The sequence below is a fragment of the Pleurodeles waltl genome, chromosome 7, assembly GCF_031143425.1.
Source record: "Pleurodeles waltl isolate 20211129_DDA chromosome 7, aPleWal1.hap1.20221129, whole genome shotgun sequence".
Lineage (NCBI taxonomy): Eukaryota > Metazoa > Chordata > Amphibia > Caudata > Salamandridae > Pleurodeles > Pleurodeles waltl.
This window is the reverse complement of record NC_090446.1, coordinates 1,548,409,298-1,548,432,922: the sequence shown is the minus strand read 5'-3', so window position 1 is coordinate 1,548,432,922 and position 23,625 is coordinate 1,548,409,298. Positions and strand designations below refer to the sequence as shown.

General features: G+C 51.3%; 1 protein-coding gene across 2 annotated transcripts in view; it reads left to right on the top strand.

The window, feature by feature from the left end:
- BCAM (basal cell adhesion molecule (Lutheran blood group)) overlaps nt 1-23,625 on the top strand; it is a 233,016-nt gene that overhangs the window by 166,141 nt on the left and 43,250 nt on the right. For both annotated transcript variants that reach the window (XM_069201450.1, XM_069201449.1), the window contains exons 7-11: nt 1,313-1,434; nt 2,041-2,197; nt 16,637-16,752; nt 18,729-18,870; nt 23,029-23,156. In XM_069201450.1, the coding sequence (XP_069057551.1) occupies nt 1,313-1,434; nt 2,041-2,197; nt 16,637-16,752; nt 18,729-18,870; nt 23,029-23,156 (665 nt within the window). The remainder of the gene's footprint in view (nt 1-1,312; nt 1,435-2,040; nt 2,198-16,636; nt 16,753-18,728; nt 18,871-23,028; nt 23,157-23,625) is intronic.

Here is a 23,625-nt window from a genome sequence, read left to right as displayed (position 1 = left end):
GCCTCTAATATGCCCGCTCATTGCATTCTTAGTGCATACTGACTGCGTCTTACTGCTGCATACCCCCTGCCTCTAGCCTAGTCCTCCACTCTTGCAGTGCCTGCATAATTGTTTTACTCTTACAAGTCCGCAGACTAAATGTTTGCAAAGTCTGTGCTTCTAGTAGGAGAAGTATTTTGCATCTCTATCCGTGCACACTTATGGCTTTGATAGCAGTGAGCCTTCGGCCTACTACTGTGTACCCAGACCCTCTACAGGAAGAGCCCTGGATGCCTGCCCCTGAGACCCCCTCCTCTATCCTTCCATGCTTCCAAAGTCTGCACCTTGGAGCCTACTGAAATCACTAATGAGACCTTTTAACTACTTCCTTACTTACCGCCTCTGGCACTGTAAGCATTCACTTTCTCCCAATGTGACCCCCTGAGAGCTCTAAACCCACCCCTGATTGCTAATCCTGCAAAACCCAGAGCCCTGTCTCTTAAGAGCCACCACACACTGCCTGGCAAGGCCCAACCTCAACCACTTGAGACCATTCCCTCTCCCCTTGTGGCAAACCTTCAATCGCATCATCCTCAAGCCTGAGACGTCTACCTCTGAGAGCCACGGCCTCTGCCTTGTAACATAAGACCTCCTAAAGCTCTCAGTCTCCTCTAGGACTGGCCTCAGACTTGTAACATAAGACCTTCTAAAGCTCTCAGTCTCCTCTAGGACTGGCCTCTGCCTTGTAACATAAGACCTAAAGCTCTCAGTCTAAACCAGGACTGGCCTCAGACTTGTAACATAACACCTTCTAAAGCCCTCAGTCTCCTCTAGGACTGGCCTAAGACTTGTAACATAACCCCTTCTAAAGCTCTCAGTCTTAACCAGGACTGGCCTCTGCCTTGTAACATAAGACCTAAAGCTCTCAGTCTAAACCAGGACTGGCCTCAGACTTGTAACATAACACCTTCTAAAGCCCTCAGTCTCCTCTAGGACTGGCCTAAGACTTAACCCCTCCTAAAGCTCTCAGTCTTAACCAGGACTAGCCTCAGACTTGTACCTCTGAGAGACATGGCCTCTGCCTTGTAACATAAGACCTCCTAAAGCTCTCAGTCTCCTCTAGGACTGGCCTCTGCCTTGTACCTCTGAGACATGTGACCACTATGCTCTGCCATCCTGACCTTGTAAGCCCTCGATCTCAACAGCCCGTGCCTTCTACCTCTCCCCTTAGGATGCAGAGGTTTGAGACTCTTCCTGACGGTCCATTATGTCATCCTTTTCTGCTTTGCTGTCCAGCTCCCAGTCCAACCTCCTGTCTGCTTCCTTCTTGCAGATTACACGGAGAATGTGAAGTTTGAGGTGATCTCTGGGCCGGTCAAGGAGGGTGACACTGCGATGCTGAGATGTCAGGCAGATGGGTTCCCTCCCCCGGAGTACATCTTCTACAGGATACAGGTGCTTGCCCACTCTGCGGCCACCCCTTGAACCTTCTCTCCCGCGTGTTTCTGTCCCAGCCCCTTCACTGGGGCCTTTTACCTCTTCCATCCTTCAGCCTCCACTTTCCCTTCTCTTGCTCCCCTCTCCCTACGTCCTCTCCTCTGAATGACTATCATCTTCCATTTTTTGCCCCTTCCTCTTGTTCAGCTTTGTCTCATGTCCATCTGCCTTCTTCCTGTTTGGGCCTCACTCCCTCGTCTTCCTCCTCTCCTCCCTCTTTCCTTTTAGCCTGCCTCTCCCAGCACTGCTCACCACTGTCAGGTCCTCTTCTTGTCCTGGTCTCTATCCTTTCTTTCTTTCCTTCTGTTTGTTGCTCCTTCCTGGTGCCCGCTCAGCTTTGCCGCTCTCTTCTCCCTCCTCGTATTCTCCTGTCATCCGCTCACCTGCTCCTTTACTTTCTTCGTTCTTCCTTCCGCTTCCCTGCTCATCTTCGCCTTATGCCCCTGCTCTTGCAGATGCCCCTCTCTTCAGTGCCACCATCCGCCTGTCGCCCCTACCCTCCGACCCCTCTCTCCTTCCTCTTGGTTGCTCTCTCTCTTCATATCTGTCTGTCTGCCCTTACAGGATGGTCAAGAGGAGGAGATCCAGACCAGCCCTGAGAGTGTCCTTGTTCTGAAGAACATCTCCCGGTCTCAGGGTGGCACCTTCCGCTGCCAGGCCATGGACTTTGACAGCCCTCCAGACGTTACACTAACCCGGGACCTGTCCCTGTCTGTGAGCTGTAAGTGTGGGGGCATTAGAGGGCGTGCATGGGAGCTCCTTCCTGCATGCAGAGCTGTGTGTCCCTCACTGAAGAACCCTCTTCACTGAGAACCTCGGTCCTTCCGTTGCATTGGATTGTTTTGGAGCATCTCTAGCTCTTCATAACCTGATGAGGCTGCAAAGCTCTGTGATTTCCATCGATCCCTGGGTGTTGGAGGCTGTGACTGGCAGGATGCGGTAGGCCTCACGACTGAGATGCTGATTGTGGTGTGTGGTCTTCGAAGGCATGCTCCAAGCATGGTGTAGCGAATGTTGTAGTATACAAGTAAATAGTGTTGTGCAGAGTATGAGCCGATGCCAATGTGCCACTTTGTAAAGATAACAGTCTTCTTTTTGTCTTCATTGTAGAAAAGTACCCTCTTTCAGGCATGGTTACCCCCACTTTTTGCCTGCTGTCAGTGTGTTTTGACTGTGTTCACTGCAATCCTGCTAACCAGGACCCCAGTGACTGTTCTCTATCCCTCTAAACGTGGTTGTCCCTGGCTTTGTACACCACATAATTGGCATACTGGTGCCCCCATGTGAGCCCCTAGTATATGGTACTTGGGTACCCAGAGCATTGGTACATCAGGGGTTCCCCATAGGCTGCAGCATGTATTGTGCCACCCATTGGAGCCCATGCAAAGTGTGTCTGCAGGCCTGCCATTGCAGCCTGTGTGAAAACTGCATGCACCCTTTCACCACAGGTCACTGCACCAGATCACTGTAAGTCACCCCTATGTTAGGCCCCTCCTAGAGGGTAGGGTGCAGGTCCCTGTGTGTGAGGCACCCCTGCATAAGCAGAGGTGCACCTGCAAACTCCAGCTCCATTTTTCTGGACTTCGTAAGTGCGGGACGCCATTTTTCCCTTGTACTGGATACTGTAACTGTGTCCAGCTACATAATGGTAACTCCGAACCTGGGCATGTTTGTTATAAAACATGTCTGAATCGTACCCCAGTACTGTTGCCAGTAGCAATGGAGCAATGGTTCAGTCCTATCAACTGCTGGGTGATCTATATAAGGCATTAACCATCCACAACCTGGCCACCTTCCCTCGACTTTATGCTGATCTTTTATCCTGTGCAACCCTCTGCTGACTTTTGTCTAGAAGTATGCTATACTAATACCATATGTATACAAACACACACATTTCTTGAAAGGTGGTCCTACTAGATACTGCCACCCAGCATAGGGAAAGAGGCCAGTGGTGTTCAGGTCTGCCACTGCAGGTTGAGCATCTATCCGATCTGTGTTTGGAAGCTGTTGGCACATTCAAGGTGGGATTGCACTGGTGCAGAGGTAACTTGCACCTTTTGCAGGGGAATCATGTATGGGAACGTTTGATGCAAAGCTCTTACTATGTGAAAGGTTCCGGGCCACCTTACTTGTGGAGGAAGGGGTCCGTGATGAGTATGGTGGTAGGTGTCCTCAAGCCGTTTGCCAATGGCTGGAGGGCACCAATTTGTCTTGTGTTCCATATAAAATTGTCAATTTCTCAGGTGTTGAACTTGAGGTGGCTGGTAGACTTCCAGTGTTCAGTTGCTTGAATTCCTTTCAAAAGGATGCATGTATTGACTTGGGAAGAACTTTCAGGCTTTAAAATGTTTTCAGTATTAGCCACTGATATTAAAGGAGGCTATGGGTCCTGTTAAAGGGGTGAGGTGCATGTTGAACAAGAGGGGGAGTTGCGGTTGAGCCTTGTGATTGGTTAGTTCTGGAATTGAGTGGCTTAGAGGAGAATGGTGGGAGTGGGATGCTGAATGTCTTCTCAGTGAGGTTCCGTGTGATCCGTTACAGGACAGTTCTATGGTCTCCTAAGGCTTGAAGTCTGAAGGAGAGTGAGGAGGTGCCCACATCGGAGGCGGCCAAAAAATCAAATGGGAGTATGGCCACAACACCATTAGAGTCAACAGTTGTTTTAAAGTCATCTCACATTGCAATAAGTGATGTCAGTGCTGCAACCATGGCAGAATCTGTTTTTGATTGGCCAACAGCAGATTATCTTCAGTACATGCTGATATTGTCCAAATGCATATCTTTCAGCCAGTGTGCATAAAACAATACTTTAGGTATTGGCCAGTTTTACTACAGTCTGAGGAATCTGACCAGGTATGTTCAGATCAGGTTAAACTTCATTGTTTTAAGCACTGTTTTGAAGCTTCTAGTTGCTACGGAATGATTGAATATAGCCATGGCTGTAGTGACTGAAGAGCTTCTGAGGAGTACATCCTTGAATATATCATCTGGTCGTGAATCCACTGATCATACAGAGCCGCCTGTTGTGTTGGAGTTCTCGTCTGGCCACGGATCCACTGATGATACGAGGTGTAAGGAAATGCCTCCTTGGCATGGTTACCCCCTGACTTTTTGCCTTTGCTGATGCTAAGTTATGATTTGAAAGTGTGCTGAGGCCTGCTAACCAGGCCCCAGCACCAGTGTTCTTTCCCTAACCTGTACCTTTGTTTCCAGAATTGGCACACCCTGGCATCCAGGTAAGTCCCTTGTAACTGGTACCCCTGGTACCAAGGGCCCTGATGCCAGGGAAGGTCTCTAAGGGCTGCAGCATATCTTATGCCACCCTGGGGACCCCTCACTCAGCACAGACACACTGCTTGCCAGCTTGTGTGTGCTGGTGAGGACAAAACGAGTAAGTCGACATGGCACTCCCCTCAGGGTGCCATGCCAACCTCACACTGCCTATAGGTATAGATAAGTCACCCCTCTAGCAGGCCTTGCAGCCCTAAGGCAGGGTGCACTATACCATAGGTGAGGGCACCAGTGCATGAGCACTGTGCCCCTACAGTGTCTAAGCAAAACCTTAGACATTGTAAGTGCAGGGTAACCATAAGAGTATATGGTCTGGAAGTCTGTCATGCACGAACTCCACACCACCATAATGGCTACACTGAAAACTGTGAAGTTTGGTATCAAACTTCTCAGCACAATAAATGCACACTGATGCCAGTGTACATTTTATTGTAACATACACCCCAGAGGGCACTTAAAAGGTGCCTCCTGAAACCTTAACCGGCTACCAGTGTAGGCTGACTAGTTTTAGCAGCCTGCCACACACCAGACATGTTGCTGGCCACATGGGGATAGTGCCTTTGTCACTCTGTGGCTAGTAACAAAGCCTGTACTGGGTGGAGGTGCTTCTCACCTCCCCCTGCAGGAACTGTAACACCTGGCGGTGAGCCTCAAAGGCTCACCCCCTTTGTTACAGCACCCCAGGGCACTCCAGCTAGTGGAGTTGCCCGCCCCCTCCGGCCACGGCCCCACTTTTGGCGGCAAGGCCGGAGGAGATAATGAGAAAAACAAGGAGGAGTCACTGACCAGTCAGGACAACCCCTAAGGTGTCCTGAGCTGAGGTGACTCTGACTTTTAGAAATCCTCCATCTTGCAGATGGAGGATTCCCCCAATAGGATTAGGGATGTGCCCCCCTCCCCTCAGGGAGGAGGCACAAAGAGGGTGTAGCCACCCTCAGGGCTAGTAGCCATTGGCTACTAACCCCCCCCAGACCTAAACACACCCCTAAATCGAGTATTTAGGGGCTCCCAGAACACAGCAAGATAGATTCCTGCAGAGAAGATGGAGACACCAACTGCTTTGGCCCCAGCTCTACCGGCCTGTCTCCCCATTTCTAAAGACACTGCTCCAGCGAAGCGTTCCCAGGGTCCAGCAACCTCTGAAGCCTCAGAGGACTACCCTGCATCTAGAAGGAAAAATAACTCCCGAGGACAGCGGCTCTGTTCCCCAAAGACTGCAACTTTGCAACAAAGAAGCAACTTTGAAACAACGCACGTTTCCCACCGGAAGCATGAGACTTTGCACTCTGCACCCGACGCCCCTGGCTCGACTTGTGGAGAACAAACACCACTGGGAGGACTCCCCGGCGACTATGAGACCGTGAGTAGCCAGAGTTGACCCCCCTGAGCCCCCACAGTGACGCCAATCAATCAATCAAGAATTTGTAAAGCGCGCTACTCACCCGGAGGTTCTCAAGGCGCTGGGGGAGGGGGGACCGCTACTGCTCGAACAGCCAGGTCTTGAGTTGCTTCCTGAAGGAGAGGTGGTCTTGGGTCAGACGGAGGTGGATGGGGAGGGAGTTCCAAGTCTTGGCTGCCAGGTAGGAGAAGGATCTTCCTCCCATGGTGGCTTTTCTAATGCGTGGAACGGCGGCGAGGGCATGGCGGGTCGATCGTAGCTGGCGGGTGGGAGTGTAGAAGGTCAGGCGGTTGTTGAGGTACCTGGGGCCCAGGTCGTGGAGGGCCTTGTGTGCGTGGGTGAGGAGACGGAACATGATTCTCTTGCTGACGGGGAGCCAGTGCAGGTCTCTCAGGTGTCCGGAGATGTGGCTGTGTCGGGGGATGTCGAGGATGAGGCGTGCGGAGGCGTTCTGGATGCGTTGGAGTCTTTTCTGTAGTTTGGTCGTGGTTTCGGTGTAGAGGGTGTTTCCGTAGTCCAGTCGGCTGGTGACGAGTGCCTGGGTGACCGTTTTCCTGGTTTCGGTGGGGATCCATCGGAAGATCTTTCAGAGCATGCGTAGGATGTTGAAGCATGATGATGAGATGGCGTTGACTTGTCTGGTCATCGAGAGGGAGGAGTCCAGGATGAAGCCCAGGTTGCGTGCGTGGTCCGTTGGTTTGGGTGCGCTGCCCAGGGCGGGGGGCCACCAGGAGTCGTCACAGGCGGAGGGTGATGATCCAAGGATGAGGACTTCCGTCTTGTCTGAGTTCAGTTTCAGGCGGCTGTTCAACATCCACTCGGCTACGTATTTCATCCCTTCGTGCAGGTTGGTTCTGGCGGTGGCTGGGTCGTTGGTGAGGGAGAGGATCAGCTGGGTGTCGTCGGCGTAGGAGATGATGTTGAGGTTGTGTTGGCGTGCGATGGCTGCGAGGAGGCTCATGTAGACGTTGAAGAGGGTGGGGCTGAGTGACGATCCTTGTGGTACGCCGCAGATGACTTCGGTGGCCTCGGATCTGAACGGGGGGAGGCGGACGCTCTGGGTTCTTCCGGCGAGGAACGAGGTGATCCACTCTAGTGCCTTCTCTTGGGTTCCGATGTTGCTGAGGCGCTGCACTAGGATGTGGTGGCAGACAGTATCGAACGCTGTGGAGAGGTCCAGGAGGATGAGTGCCGCTGTTTCCCCGTTGTCAAGCAGGGCTCGGATGTCGTCAGTGGCTGCGATGAGGGCGGTCTCTGTGCTGTGGTTGGCTCGGAAGCCGGACTGCGAGTGGTCGAGGGATCCGTTAGTCTCGAGGAAGGTGGCAAGCTGTCTGTTGACGGTCTTCGCGATGACTTTGGCAGGGAACGGGAGGAGCGAGATGGGGCGGTAGTTCTTGAGGTCGGTGGGGTCTGCTGAGGGTTTCTTCAGGAGGGCGCTGAGTTCGGCATGCTTCCAGCTCTCCGGGAAGGTGGCGGTGTTGAAGGAGCAGTTGATGATGTCCCGGAGGTGGGGTGCGATGACGGAGTCGGCCTTGTTGAAGACGTGGTGGGGGCATGGGTCGGTTTGTGATCCGGAGTGGATGGTGTTCATCGTATGGATAGTGTCTTCGGTGCTGACCGGGGACCAGGCGCGGAGGGTGGTGTTGGGGGGCGTCGGTTTGGTGGTTGGGTGCGTGGTCTGTGCGCCGAAGCTGTTGTGTATGTCGGCTATCTTGCGGTGAAAGAACGAGGCGAGTGAGTCGCAGAGGTCTTGTGAGGGAGTGATGTCGTTGTTTCCGGCGCTGGGGTTGGAGAGCTCTTTAACGATGTTGAAGAGTTCCTTGCTGTTGTGTGCGTTGTTGTCTAGTCGTTCTTTGAATGCTGTCTTCTTGGTGGTGTGGATCAGCTGGTGGTGTTTGCGGGAGGCGTGCTTGAGGGCGGTCATGTTGTCTGTAGTCGGGTTTTTTCGCCAGGCTTTCTCGAGGGTGTGGCACTTCTTCTTGGAGTTCTTGAGGTCGATGTTGAACCAGGAGGCTTTCTTGCTGTTGGGCTTGATGGGATGGGTTTTCAGCGGTGCAAGGTTGTCGGCGCAGTTGGTGATATATTGTGTGAGGTTGTTGGCTGCTTGGTTGGGGTCCGCTGAGCTGGCGGGAGGGTTCTGGTTCAGTGATGTGGAGAGCTGGTCGATGGTGATCTTGTTCCAGCTCCTGCGGGGAACCTGGTGTGGGTGGTGGTGAGTCGTGGTTCTTCTGAAGCTGAAGTGGACGCAGCAGTGGTCTGTCCAGTGGAGTCCGGTGGAGTGGCTGAAGGAGATGTACTTGCTGGAGGAGAAGACTGGGTCAAGCGTGTGTCTGGCGTAGTGGGTGGGGGTGTTCACCAGTTGCTTGAGTCCGAGGTTGGCGAGGTTGTCCAGCAGGGTGGTGGTGTTGTTGTCGTTGTTGTTCTCCAGGTGGAAGTTGAGGTCCCCTAGGAGGATGTATTCAGCGGAGGGGAGGGCGTGTGAACTGATGAAGTCTGCGATGTCTTCGCTGAATTGTGTGCGGGGTCCTGGGGGTCTGTAGATGAGGGTGCCTCTGAGTGTAGTCTTGGGGTCGGTGTGTATCTGGAAGTGAAGGTGTTCTGCGGCTGTGAGGGTGTCGTCGGTGTTGGTCGTGATGCGGATGGTGTTCTTGTGGACGATGGTGATGCCTCCTCCTGTCTGGTTGACGCGGTCCCTCCGGGTGATCTTGTATCCGTCCGGGATGGCGATGGCAATGTCAGGCGCTGAGGAGGCGTTCATCCAGGTTTCTGTGAGGAAGGCGACGTCTGGAGATGTGGTGTTGAGCAGGTTCCAGAGTTCCACGGCGTGTCTGTGGATGGAGCGGGTGTTGAGTAGGATGCACTTCAGGTGGTTGCTGCTGGTGCTTGGTTTGGCGGGTGCGGTGCGGGTCTGGATGCAGGAGAACTTGCAGGATTGGCAGGTGAAGGGTCCGTGGGTGCGTCTTGGGGCGGCACGGCAGCACCCGGGGATCCGGCCGGTGTTCAGTGCGAGGAGGGTGGTGGCGCTGTAGGTCTTGCGGGTGGGCTGGCCTCTGCGGGGGCCAGGGGGTCTGGCGCTGGGCGCGGGCCAGGCGCGGACGAGCGCAGACGGGCTTGCCTTAGGCGCGGCGCGGCCGCTGCGCAGCCTCCATAAGAGTGGGAGAGGGCGGGAGGAGCAGCTGGGAGGTGGGAGCGGGGCGGCCAATGGGGAGCGAGGGGGGCGGAGCTACGGGACACAGCGGCGGGAAACGGGCGGCGAGGGGGAGCTGCTGGGCGCAGGGAACCAGAAAACAGGACCAGACTGGGCAAAAGAAGGTGAGGATAGAAAAAAAGGCGGCAACTGGACACATGTATGGAGCAGCGGTCAGCGGTCACACAGGGGCTGCGTGGCGGTGAGGGGAGCGACCTGCCTGGTAAACAGGGTCAGAGGTCGCTCTCTCTACCGCTGCGCGGCCTCCATAAGAGTGGGAGAGGGAGGGAGGAGCAGCTGGGAGGTGGGAGCGGGCGGCCAATGGGGAGCGAGGGGGGCGGAGCTACGGGACGCGGCAGCGGGAAACGGGCGGCGAGGGGGAGACGCTGGGCGCAGGGAACCAGAAAACAGGACCAGACTGGGCAAAAGAAGGTGAGGATAGAAAAAAAGGCGGCAACAGAACACATGTATGGAGCAGCGGTCAGCGGTCACACAGGGGCTGCGTGGCGGTGAGGGGAGCGACCTGCCTGGTAAACAGGGTCAGAGGTCACTCCCCTCCTGCAGAGGGAATCCCAAGGCTCCCCTGACCGCGACTGCCTGCTTCAAAGACCCGACGCCTGATAAAGACTCTGCACCCGCAGCCCCCAGGACCTGAAGGATCCGACCTCCAGTGCAGGAGAGACCCCCAGGTGGCCCTCTCCCTTGCCCAGGTGGTGGCTACCCCGAGGAGCCCCCCCCCTTGCCTGCCTGCATCGCTGAAGAGACCCCTTTGGTCTCCCATTGAAACCTATTGCAAACCCGACTCCAGTTTGCACACTGCACCCGGCCGCCCCCGTGCTGCTGAGGGTGTAATTTTTGTGCTGACTTGTGTCCCCCCGGTGCCCTACAAAACCCCCCTGGTCTGCCCTCCGAAGACGCGGGTACTTACCTGCTGGCAGACTGGGGCACCCCCTTCTCCATTGAAGCCTATGTGTTTTGGGCACCACTTTGACCTCTGCACCTGACCGGCCCTGAGCTGCTGGTGTGGTAACTTCGGGGTTGCCCTGAACCCCCAACGGTGGGCTACCTTGGACCCAAACTTGAACCCTGTAGGTGGTTTACTTACCTGCAAAAACTAACAAACACTTACCTCCCCAAGGAACTGTTGAAAATTGCACTGTCTAGTTTTAAAATAGCTATATGTCATTTGTGTGAAAACTGTATATGCTATTTTGCTAATTCAAAGTTCCTAAAGTTCCTATGTGAAGTACCTTTCATTTAAAGTATTGTTTGTAAATCTTGAAACTGTGGTTCTTAAAATAAACTAAGAAAATAGATTTTTCTATACAAAAACCTATTGGCGTGGAATTGTCTCTGAGTGTGTGTTCCTCATTTATTGCCTGTGTGTGTACAGCAAATGCTTAACACTACCCTCTGATGAGCCTACTGCTTGACCACACTACCACAAAATAGAGCATTAGAATTATCTATTTTTGCCACTATCTTACCTCTAAGGGGAACCCTTGGACTCTGTGCATTCTATTTCTCACTTTGAAATAGTACATACAGAGCCAACTTCCTACACAAGGGATTTTTTGTGTTGGAGTACTTGTCTAGCTTCAGATCCACTGATGATATGAGGCCTATGTTGTGTTGGACCACCCCTTTGACTACGGATCCACTGATGATTCAGAGGCACACATTGTGCTGGAGTACTTGCTTGGCCGCGGATCAACTGAAGATACAGAGCCACCTGTTGCGTTGGAGTGCTCCTCTGGCCAAGGATCCACTGATGATACAGGGCATTTGTTGTGTTGGAGTGCTCATCTGCCCATGGATCCACTGATGCTACAGGGCATTTGTTGTGTTGGAGCGATCATCTGCCCATGGATACACTGATGATACAGGGCATTTGTTGTGTTGGAGCACTTGTCAGCCCGTGGATACACTGATGATACTGAGGCATCTGTTGTGTTGGAGTACTTGTGTGGCCGCGGATCCACTGAAGATACAGAGCTTCCTGTTGTGTTGGAGTGCTCCTCTGTCCAAGGATCCACTGATGATACAGGCATTTGCTGTGTTGGAGCGCTTGTCTGCCCAAGGATCCACTGATGATACAGGCATTTGCTGTGTTGGAGTGCTCATCCACCTGTGAATCCACTGATGCTACAGGGCATTTGTTGTGTTGAAGCACTCATGTGGCCAAGGATCCACTGATAATACAGGGCATTTGTTGTGTTGGAGCGCTCGTCCGCCCATTAATCCACTGATGATACAAGGCATTTTATTGTGTTGGAGCGCTCGTGTGCCCATGGATCCACTGATGATACAGGGCATTTGTTGTGTTGGAGCACTCGTTTAGTGTACTAGGGTTATAGAGACATTGTTTGAGGTAATGGTTTGGTTTTGGGTATATTGGGGTGTGGGATCAGAGTATTTTAAAGTATTTTCCTTGGAGTCCCCATCAGTATGAATGAGAAACATCTAACATCTAAAACACACAGCCCTCCAGCTTAAATGTACTGTGACAGCGGTCATCTAAAACCAAGCCCTCCGGCTTATATGTTCTGGGGCATCTCTCCACTAGAACACAACGCCTTTCATCTTATATGAACTGGTGCAGCTGTCCTCTAGGACACTGGGGCCTCTTGAGCATATGTGTACTGAGAACAGCCACCCTCTATCATATATGTATGGAAAGACATTATACTTTAAGAGTGGACACCATCAATCAATCATAATACTAATAAAGCATGACTAATCACCCGCTAGGGTCTCAAGGCGCTTGGGAAAGGGGCAGTAAGTGAGAGGCTGTCGATGAACAGAGGGGGTCAGGTGAAGAGCCAAGTTTTGAGGACCTTTCTGAATTGTGATAGAGTGGGAGATCTTCTGAGGTGGATGGGAAGGGAGTTCCAGGTCTTGGTGGGGTGGTTGGAGAAGGATCTTCCTCCGCCTGTGGCCTTCCAGACGTGTGGGACGGCGGCGAGGGCAAGGTAGGCGGAGCAGAGCTGTCTGGTGTAAGTGTAGAAGTGGAGTCTTTGGTTGAGGTATTCCGGTCCGGCGTTGTGGAGGGCTTCATAGGCTTACATCTTCCATGTACAGGGAACAGTACTGCTGTACAATTCCAGGGTCTCCTTCGCCATACCTTAATGAGAGCAGCAATCCTGTTGAATACTGAGAACATATTACCCTACATGTCCTGTACTGGTCATCCTGTAGAACACTTGAAGTCCCCATGATATATGGGCATTCAGCAGCCATACTCTAGAACCATGAGACACCATCATACATGTACACAGAGCAGACATCCTCCAGCACACTGAGAGCCCCCATCATACATGTACAAGGAGCAGCCACCCTTCAGCAAACTGAGAGCCCCATTATACATGTACAAGGAGCAGCCACCCTTCAGCAAACTGAGAGCCCCCATCATACATGTAGAAGGAGCAGCCATCCTCCAGCATGCTGAGAGTCCCCATCATACAAGTACAAGGAGCAGCCATAACTCCAGCACACTGAGAGCCCGCATCATACATGTACAAGGAGCAGCCATCCTCCAGCACACTAAGAGCCCCCATCATACGTGTACAAGGAGCAGCCATCCTCCAGCACACTGAGAGCCCCATCATACATGTACAAGGAGCAGCCACCCTTCAGCAAACTGAGAACCCCTCCATCATAGATGTACAAGAAGCAGCCATCCTCCAGAACACTGAGAGCCCCCCCATTATACATGTAGGAGGAGGCTCCATCCTCCAGCACGCTACAAACCCCATCATACGTGTACAAGGAGCAGCCATCCTCCAGCACACTGAGAGCCCCATTATACATGTACAAGGAGCAGCCATCCTCCAGCAAACTGAGAGCCCTCATCATACGTGTACAAGGAGCAGCCATCCTCCAGCACACTAAGAGCCCCCATCATACGTGTACAAGGAGCAGCCATCCTCCAGCACACTGAGAGCCCCCATCATACATGTACAAGGAGCAGCCACCCTTCAGCAAACTGAGAACCCCTCCATCATAGATGTACAAGAAGCAGCCATCCTCCAGAACACTGAGAGCCCCCCCATTATACATGTACGAGGAGGCTCCATCCTCCAGCACACTAAAAACCCCATCATACATGTACAAGAATGATCCATCCTCCAGTGCACTAAGGGCCCCCATCATACTGGTTCAAGGAGGCTCCATCCTCCAGCACACTGAGAGCCCCGTCATACATGTACAAGGGGGATCCATCCTCCAGCACACTAAGAGCCCCCATCATACATGTACAAGGAGCAGCCACCCTTCAGCAAACTGAGAAACCCTCCATCATAGATGTACAAGAAGCAGCCATCCTCCAGAACACTGAGAGCCCCCCCATTATACATGTAGGAGGAGGCTCCATCCTCTAGCACGCTAAAAACCCCATCATACATGTACAAGAATGATCCATCCTCCAGTGCACTGAGGGCCCCCATCATACTGGTTCAAGGAGGCTCCATCCTCCAGCACACTGAGAGCCCCCATCAGACATGTACAAGGACGAGAACCCCTCCATCCTATATCTAGAAGGTGCAGCCCTCACCCCTCCTCTAGGCAGTCCGACTGACCTGCAGCATGTTTTCCTTCTCCCCTCATATACAAGTGAGTGAAGGGTCTGGTAGGGTGGTGAGTCACACAAGAGGGCAGTGCCCTCTGTGCCCATGGATGCCCCTGGCATCTCCGATCCATGCTGTTGTACATGTGGAGTGAGGGGTCTGCTGCATTTCTTCTCATTGGCTGCTCAAGCACACATCCTCTGCCCTGATCAGCATTTATTCCACACAGGTTGGCTGGGAGCCTGGCTGTGCTGAAACGGTCTTCTCTCTGCTCAGGTGAGGAGTGGAGGGGCATGCCTGGTTACAGTGACCACAGGCAAGGGCTACTTTCCAACTAGACAAAAGTGGCCAGAGCGCACAGTGCACAAAAGATTATGTGCTTTTACCACAGACACCCAGCACAACGTTCTCAAGGTATGGCGGATGAGGATTGTTTTTCTATGACTCGCATAAAAGGCTCCAACTTTTACTGCAGTCATTGCTGTGCAGTGAAACCTGGCACACAGCCTTCAAGAAGATTAATGAATGAATGGAAGATACCAGCACACCTGGAGGGTTGCCTCGGGGCGCTGCACATGCTCATCTCCTAGGTAAGACTTGAAACAAGGCAATGAAGAGTCCTGTGCAGCCCTGGTACTGAATGAGGTCAGAATGTCAGTCTATGAGCTCAGACCTCACCACAACTCAGAGACCTCATGTACCAGAGCCACCGCTCTGATGTCCACCCAGAGCAGTCTCTGCCCACACTGAAAGCTGCCGTCCACTCCAGGACAGTGAAATATGATCATCGGAGAGCTTGTGCCAAGCACTCATCGTCTCGTGGCACTACGGTGGCCAAGATATTGAGGCACATTATGAACATGGCGGGAATCCCCGCTGTGTTCATGCTGGCAGTCTGAACACAGAGCGTCAGCCCATTGACGACCCTCCGTCAATGGGCGTCAATGCCACAGTTGCAGCAGCACCCGTCGCGCACATCACTGCCCCTAAATCGGGCATTGACATGTGCTACGGGGCTGTGCACGGGGGCCCCTGCACTGCCCATGCCAAGTGCATGGGAAGTACAGGGGCCCCCAGGGGGGAACCTCCAGGGAAAGGCTGGAGGAAAACGGGTCCTGTCAGCGGTAGCCTTGCCGTGGCGGAGGGCCGCCTGTGGCGGTCTTCATTTGTTAGTAAATAGCGGTGATTTCCGCCACCGCCGGCATGGCGGTCTGGACCACCATGTTCATAATGACCCCCAAAGTTTGGGGACACAGCAGTTATTTCAGGGCGGCACTCAAAGTTTAGAAGATCCTCAGAGGGCTGGTGTTGTGGATCTTAAAGCACCTACTAGTCAATAAATAAAGAAATGTGCACTTGTTTTCATCAGAGTTGTGCTTAAAAAATAAAATAAAAGGTGCCTCCACTGGTCTTCTATTATTTTTTGTATTGTATGGAGCTGGCGTGTGACAAGTAGCTACTTTGTGGTGCTTCTGGAAGTATTCATAGCACTTGCTCGCATCTTCTCTTGACCTCGTTGATCCAGTTCACGTCTTGCTATTGCTGTCAACATGCTGTCTCTCCTCCCACCTTTTCTTATTCCCTTTCTCCTGCTTTCATTTTGTTTTCTTTCTGCTGCCATATTGGCTTGTTCCCTTTGCTCCCACTGTGTATTCTCTCTGTGTACATATTGTCTTCTTCCCTTTGCTCCCACTCTGTCCTCTCTCTACTCCTATATTGTCTTCTTCTCTTTGCTTCTACTCTGTCTTCTCTCTACTCCTATATAGTCTTCTTCTCTTTGCTTCCACTGTCTCCTCTGTACTCCTGTATTGTCTTCTCTCTGCTCCCACTCTGTCTTCTCTCTACTCCTATATTGTCTTCGTCTCTCTGCTCCCACTCTGTCTTCTTTCTTCTCCTATATTGTCTTCTTCTCTCTGCTCCCACTCTGTCTTCTCTCTACTCCTATATTGTCTTCTTCTCTCTGCTCCCACTCTGTCTTCTCTCTACTCCTATATTGTCTTCTTCTCTCTGCTCCCACACATTCTTCTCTCTACTCCTATATTGTCTTCTTCTCTCTGCTCCCACTCTCTTTTTCTTCTCCTATATTGTCTTCTTCTCTCTGCTCCCACTCTGTCTTCTCTCTACTCCTATATTGTCTTCTTCTCTCTGCTCCCACTCTGTCTTCTCTCTTCTCCTATATTGTCTTCTTCTCTCTGCTCCCACTCGGTCTTCTCTCTACTCCTATATTGTCTTCTTCTCTCTGCTCCCACTCGGTCTTCTCTCTACTCCTATATTGTCTTCTTCTCTCTGCTCCCACTCGGTCTTCTCTCTACTCCTATATTGTCTTCTTCTCTCTGCTCCCACTCTGTCTTCTCTCTTCTCCTATATTGTCTTCTTCTCTCTGCTCCCACTCTGTCTTCTCTCTACTCCTATATTGTCTTCTTCTGTCTGCTCCCACTCTGTCTTCTCTCTTCTCCTATAGTGTCTTCTTCTCTCTGCTCCCACCCTGTATTTTCTCTGTGTACATATTGTCTTCTTCTCTTTGCCCCTGCCCTGTCCTCTTTCCTTTAGTTTGCCCTGATCTCATTTATTCATGTTCCTTTTACTCACATCTTGTCTTTGCTTCTCTTAGTGTCTGCTCTTTTTTCACGCCTGCTCCAATCTTGTCTAATTTTTGCTCCCATTTGGCGATTTCTGGTGTTTCTTTCTCTGACTCACCTGCCTTTCCTTTTTTTCCAGATCTTGATCCACTGCGTTTGGTTCCAGCCAAGGCCACAACCATCTCACTTGGCAGTGACTTGGACCTGTCCTGTTCTGGCACAGGGTCCCAGAACCCGAAACTTGCCTGGAGGAAGGTGAGAAACTCTTCATCTAATTCTGGATCACACCACCTATATCCTGTGACAGGAGTCCACACAGACTTCCTAACGAGGGTGCCCCAGTAAGAACATTAGCCTTATTAATGCGAGAAGTGTCAGAAGGTTGAAAGACCCTTTAGCCCAAATCTAGAAAGTGGTGAACCCATCAACGCAGTTTCTGGGGGTGAAGACCCCTATTGGCCCAAGTCCAGAAATTTGAAATTCCCCAAACTAGCCCAGAACAAGAGGGTGAAGAACTCCATTGACCCACAACAAAGGTTTGAGATGCCCAAAACCCAGAAATTGGAGACCCTTATCGGCCCAGATCTAGGGGTGGAGAGCCGCATTGGCCCAAATTGAACGCTGGAGCCCCCTTTAGCCCAGATCACTATGAAGAGCTCAGCATCATGTAATAAAAACCTGCTGCCCCTACGTGTGATAATTTCCATGTGTCACTATCTACCACCATCTGTGGACCCCTCCGGTCTATGGCTGGTCCTTGCAGAAAGGCTATAGACCTCCATGAAATAAAACAACATAGAAGTGGCAGACGGTGGGGTTGGTGTGTTTCTAGGGGCACGTACCCGTTTGATTGAACTGTGACTATATTCAGGGGTACTGTTGAGTGTGTACGGCATGTGGGTGCACCCACAGCTGTATCAGCTCAGCAGACAGAGCTAGGTTTTGACATGCGCAGCAAGGGATTATTGTATTGTATTGTAATCATATTTATATAGCGCTTACTACCCCTGACGAGGCATCAAAGCGTTTTTCGGTGAGTAGCACGCTACTCTGGAACCCAACAAGAATTAGTGATGGATTAGTATCGGGAAATAATAGCACAGTTTTAGTATTATTATTAGTTAATTTGAGCCGCGGATATGAGAGTTTGTTAGTTAGATTGACTGGAGTAATGGAGGGGTGGAGGAGGAAAGAAATCCAGAAGTGTTAATTGGGAGTATATCCTTCATTTACTCAATCCAAAGGCTTGGGATGAGTAAAGGGGGATGGAGGATGGAAGAGCATGTGGAAGGGTTAGGGAGAGCATAGTAGCAGGGTGAGATAAATGAGGGAGAATTTAGTAGGGTTGTGTGGGAGGTCACGGTAGTAAAGTGAGGTTTGGTGAGTTAGATGTGGAAGCGAGGGAAGAGCTTAGGCAGAGTTATTTAGGAGATGAAAGTAGTAGAAAGGATTTGGGATGAGTCAGTGGGAATGGAGGATAGATTGATAGAGACATGACATATGATGATGGGTAGATACGTGTGATAAGATAAGAGCAGGAATTCATAGATATCTAGTATAACAACCCACCCAGGAGCCATGCAATGACCCACGAACATGCCAAGCACAGAAACAACATATATATATATATATATATATATACATATATATATATATATATATATATATATATCTACATACACACATACATATGCACATACAATACATAATTAGAACCATGGGTAAAATATACTTAGTCAAACAGGTTTAAAGAGTGTGTGTGTAGTTTATTGTTATGACATAATAGCGATACATATTTTCTGAAGAACTATACAAAACTAGAACTATACACATAATCAGAAAAAATATTATCAACATAGGCATATGTAGTCCATAGTTGTTCGAATATGGGGGTTATGAAGGAAAGAGCCAACTCTTGAGTAGTTTTCTGAAGACAAGAAAGTTATCTGTGGCTCTTAAAGTTGGGGGTAATGAATTCCATAGTTTAGATTATTCCCCACCCACTAGTTCAGTATTTATGATGAGGGTCCTTATTTTCACATCTGCCCTCAATCTCACAAACACTCTGAGCCCCACACCTGCGCCTCTCGTTCTGCTTGGCTGCGACTCTTTAAGGACGCTTGTGGTTCACAGATGCAGAACGACAGCTCAGACCTGGGCCTTGTCCTTTCCTCTCCTCCCTTCGGCACCTTCCACTCTAGATACTCATGGTTTGCCTTCTGTGGTTGCAGGGTAAGGAGCACGTTTCGGACTCTGGATTTCTGAGGCTAAGGCGAGTGACGTATCACTCGATGGGGGCATACACGTGTGAGGCGACTGTCCCTGAGGTCCCTGGACTGCACAAGGAGCAGAGCGTGCACATCATTGTGCAAGGTAAGGAACTGACTGACTGCTGTTCACCTGTCTGCCACATCTCACTTGAATGCCTTGATAGGTTGAGACCTTGCTCCCAGCGTGGCTTTGTGGAGCCCTACAAGGTCTACACGTGTGTGTACTATCACGCCTTATCCCCCCTCTGCAGCTCATATAACCTGAGGATAATAGGAGGAAAGTCAGAGTTACCTGGGCAGACAGAGGCAACAAAGAACAGGCTCATGGGTGAAGAAATAGAAGCAGGTTTTAAGGAATGAGGAGGAAGAAACTGGGACAAAGGAGTGAGAATGAAACCAAGGAGAGGGCAATGGAACATGATATGGAGAGGGAAGGACACAAACAGAATCATATTTGGAAAAGGGGCTAAGCAGAGAAGAGACTGGAAATAAAAAACAAGGAGAAAGAGGGGTCAAGGAAATAGAAGACTGGAAGAGAATAAAGAGACAATAAAATAAGGCAGAGTAGAGTGAGAAGAGCAAGAGGTGATCAGTCAGACTGGGAGAGGGAGGGTAGACTAGGGTTGGGATGATGGCTTCACACCTCCCAATGTCCAGAACATCAGTCATCAGTAACTGGAGGCTCAGGTGAGGGTCAGCTGACACTTCTCCTCTCACTCCAGCATCACTAAGAAATAATTTCTAGACTCCAAGCTTCACTCCCGGGTATTAGAATTCAGCCTCCCAAGTGCCGGTTTTCATACCCAACGTCTGGGGCAAATGTCTGGTAAAATCATCAGTAACCAGGTGCACAATCCACAATCATGAAGCAATATCCGAAGCCTCTCTTCAACGAAGATACAAAAATCCAAACCAAGCTTCAGAAATGTCCAGCTCCCTCCTGCTTCAGTCGTCTCAGGAAGGCCAGTTTAATGATGACTAACTGAAGCTTCTCGTGCAATGAATACTTGGACATTCACTAAGTAACGTGAAGTTCACACCCCATGAGATGACGCGTGTTCAACAAATTTAAAATAAAAGTTTGAAAAGGATGAAGCATTTGACCAAACTATGGATTTTCCAGGATCACCCAAGCTTCCTCCTAAAACAAATATTTCAGTGTCTTGGTTCTCTCCCAAGATGAGCTTCACGCGACCGTCTTCACCAGCGCCCGTCGGACAAGGTGAACCCCTGGTGAGATCCTGGTGCGACAAACTAGCACAGAGCGTTTAATGAACACGAGTTATTACTCCGCTAGTACTGTAACCTTGGGTGTCTTTGTGAGCTGAACAACACACCTTCCAGGTGTTTGTCATATAAGAATGATGTGATTGTCTTATTACAAATAGCAATAATAATTATGGCTCACAAATAAAATTCTGTTACGAGTATCCAGTGCTGTCTCATCCGAAACAATCAGAAATCGATACGAAAAAGATCACTCTTTCCTAGGCATCCAGAAAAAAGGGACTTTTACTTCTCAAGTGCGTGCAACCTGGATGTTGACAAGTCTACATAGAAGAGAATCATTACCAGTGGCCTCAATATTTACTAAAACGTGGCCTGCAAGTGCAGCCGGTCTACGGTATTGATGATACAAAGACACAAATGTCTTAAGACATCAGAAACCGTAACAAGTGTAATATTTCCACCACAAATGCCTTCATGGCTTTGTAATCTCCCACAAGCAGCAGAACACCTAAAGGATTGACATATGTTGTCCTATTTACTGATGCTGTACACAGTCCCAAGAGATCGCTGAGAAATCCTCCAGACCAGCAGTTATACCTGCGCTGATACAGCATCAAATGAACATTTCCTTGTGGGTAGATAACCAACTCTAGAAGCAGACAAAAAGAATTGGACTCTGTGTCTACACTTCCAAGAGGAACCTGCAATGAACTAATGCCCCCGCCTCAACACATCCAGAAGAGAGGGGGCCAAGAGTGAACTCATGTCCTCTTCTAACCCCTCCAGGAGAGAAGGGACTTGAAGGTGAACTAATGTCCATGTCTCAACACCTTCAGAAGTGAGGGGAGCCAAGAATGAACTAATGTCTTTGTCTCAACACCCCCAGAAGAGGTGGGAGCCAAGAATGAAGTAATGCTCACCTCGGGAAGAGAGGAGAGCCAAGAGTGAGCCATCCTCCTCCTCTAAACCCTTCCAGAAGATCAGGAAGAGAGGAGAGCCAGAGCGAGCCATCCTCCTCCTCTAAACACTTCCAGAAGATAAGGGAGCAGAGAATGGACCAATGCTCAGCCCAGGAAGAGAGGAGAGCCAAGAGTGAGCCATCCTCTGCCTCTAAACACTTCAAGAAGATCAGGAAGAGAGGAGAGCCAAGAGGGAGCAATCCTCCTCCTCTAAACACTTCCAGAAGATAAGGGAGCAGAGAATGGACCAGTGCTCACCTCAGGAAGACAGGGGAGCCAGGAGGGAGCCAGCCTCCACCTCTAAACACTTCCAGAAGATCAGGAAGAGAGGAGAGCCAAGAGTGAACCATCTCCGCCTCTAAACACTTCCAGAAGACAAGGGAGCAGAGAATGGACCAATGCTCAGCTCAGGAAGAGAGGAGAGCCAAGAGTGAGCCATCCTCCTCCTCTAAACACTTCCAGAAGATCAGGACGAGAGGAGAGCCAAGAGTGAGCCATCCTCCTCCTCCTCTAAACACTTCCAGAAGATCATGAAGAGAGGAGAGCCAAGAGTGGGCCATCCTCCTCCTCTAAACACTTCCAGAAGATCAGGAAGAGAGGGGAGCCAAGAGTGGGCCATCCTCCTCCTCTAAACACTTCCAGAAGATCAGGAAGAGAGGAGAGCCAATAGGGAGCAATCCTCCTCCTCTAAACACCTCCAGAAGATAAGGGAGCAGAGAATGGACTAATGCTTTTGCCTTAACACCTCCAGAACAGAGGGGAGCCAAGAATGAAGTAATCTTCTCCTAACATCTCTAGACAGGAGGGGACCCAAGAATGAATCACTGTCCTTGCCCAGTACCTCAAGAAGAGAGGCGAGCAGGAAGAACCCTCCCGTGAGGTTGCACTGTCTGAGCATTTGTACCCACAAGTTGCACCCTTTCAGGATTTGTCTGCACTGTCGAAGCATGTGAGTGCTTCCACGAGCAACCCGCTGAGGCACCCCGGGGACCCACCTTGGTTAAATGTACAGAAGGGTGCTCCATGGCAGTCCAGGTGGCTTCTGCAGATGAAGAGACATCTCAAGACTACAGGGTCAGACTCGGGAGAGAATGTGAAACATTGGGGCAGAATCAGAGGAAACATGGGGTAGAGCAGGAGAGAGGGGCAAGGTAAGGGCAGGAGACAGGGGCAAGGTAAGAGCAGGAGAGAGGGGCAAGGTAAGGGCAGGAGAGAGGGGCAAGGTAAGGGCAGGAGAGAGGGGCAAGATAAGGACAGGAGACAAGGGCAAGGTAAGGGCAGGAGAGAGGGGGAAGGTAAGGGCAGGAGAGAGGGGGAAGGTAAGGGCAGGAGAGAGGGGCAAGGTAAGGGCAGAAGAGAGGGGCAAGGTAAGGGCAGGAGACAGGGGCAAGGTAAGGGCAGGAGACAGGGGCAAGGTAAGGACAGGAGACAGGGGCAAGGTAAGGGCAGGAGACGGGCAAGGTAAGGACAGGAGACAGGGGCAAGGTAAGGACAGGAGACAGGGGCAAGGTAAGGACAGGAGACCGGGGCAAGGTAAGGACAGGAGACAGGGGCAAGGTAAGGGCAGGAGACAGGGGCAAGGTAAGGGCAGGAGACAGGGCAAGGTAAGGGCAGGAGACCGGGGCAAGGTAAGGGCAGGAGACAGGGCAAGGTAAGGGCAGGAGAGAGGGGCAAGGTAAGGGCAGGAGAGAGGGGCGGCAGGAGAGAGGGGCGAGGTAAGGGCAGAATAGAGGGGCGAGGTAAGGGCAGAATAGAGGGGCGAGGTAAGGGCAGGATAGAGGGGCGAGGTAAGGGCAGGATAGAGGGGCGAGGTAAGGGCAGGAGAGAGGGGCGAGGTAAGGGCAGGAGAGAGGGGCAGGGTAAGGACAGAGGACAGGGGCAAGGTAAGGACAGAGGACAGGGGCAAGGTAAGGGCAGGAGACAGGGCAAGGTAAGGACAGGAGAGAGGGGTAGATCGAGAAACAGAATGAGGAGATGGAAGACTGAACGCAGAGAGAATGGAGAGTGATGGAGGAAGATGTTGTAGATAAAGACCCAAGTGAGTGATATCAGAATGATCGTCTCTCTCTTAGGGAAGCCGGAGATCGAAGAGAAGGCGTACAAGAGTGAGTTCGCTGCTGAGGAAGAAGAAGCCACACTCGCCTGCTCTGTTCTGGGACACCCAGAACCCAAAGTTACCTGGAGCATCCCTGATGTACAGGTGAGCATCTAGAGCCTATATCTGCTCTGAGGGCCCATAACCCCTCTCTCCTGTAAGAGTCTACAGCTGGTCAGTGCCACGAGAGTCCAGATCCCCTCTCTCCTCAGTCTACAGCCTATCCCTCCAATGAGGGCCCAGAGGCCTCTTCTCTGGCAGTCTAGAGCCTGTCTGTGCTGTAAGATTCCTGGACCTGTCTGTGCTGTGAGTCCAGGGCTTGTCTCTGCTGTGGGTCCAGGGCCTGTCTCTGCTGTGAGTGCAGGGCCTGTCTCTGCTGTTGGTCCAGGGCCTGTCTCTGCTGTTGGTCCAGGGCCTGTCTCTGCTGTGGGTCCAGGGCCTGTCTCTGCTGTGGGTCCAGGGCCTGTCTCTGCTGTGAGTGCAGGGCCTGTCTCTGCTGTGAGTCCAGGGCCTGTCTCTGCTGTGAGTGCAGGGCCTGTCTCTGCTGTGAGTCCAGAGCCTGTCTCTGCTGTGA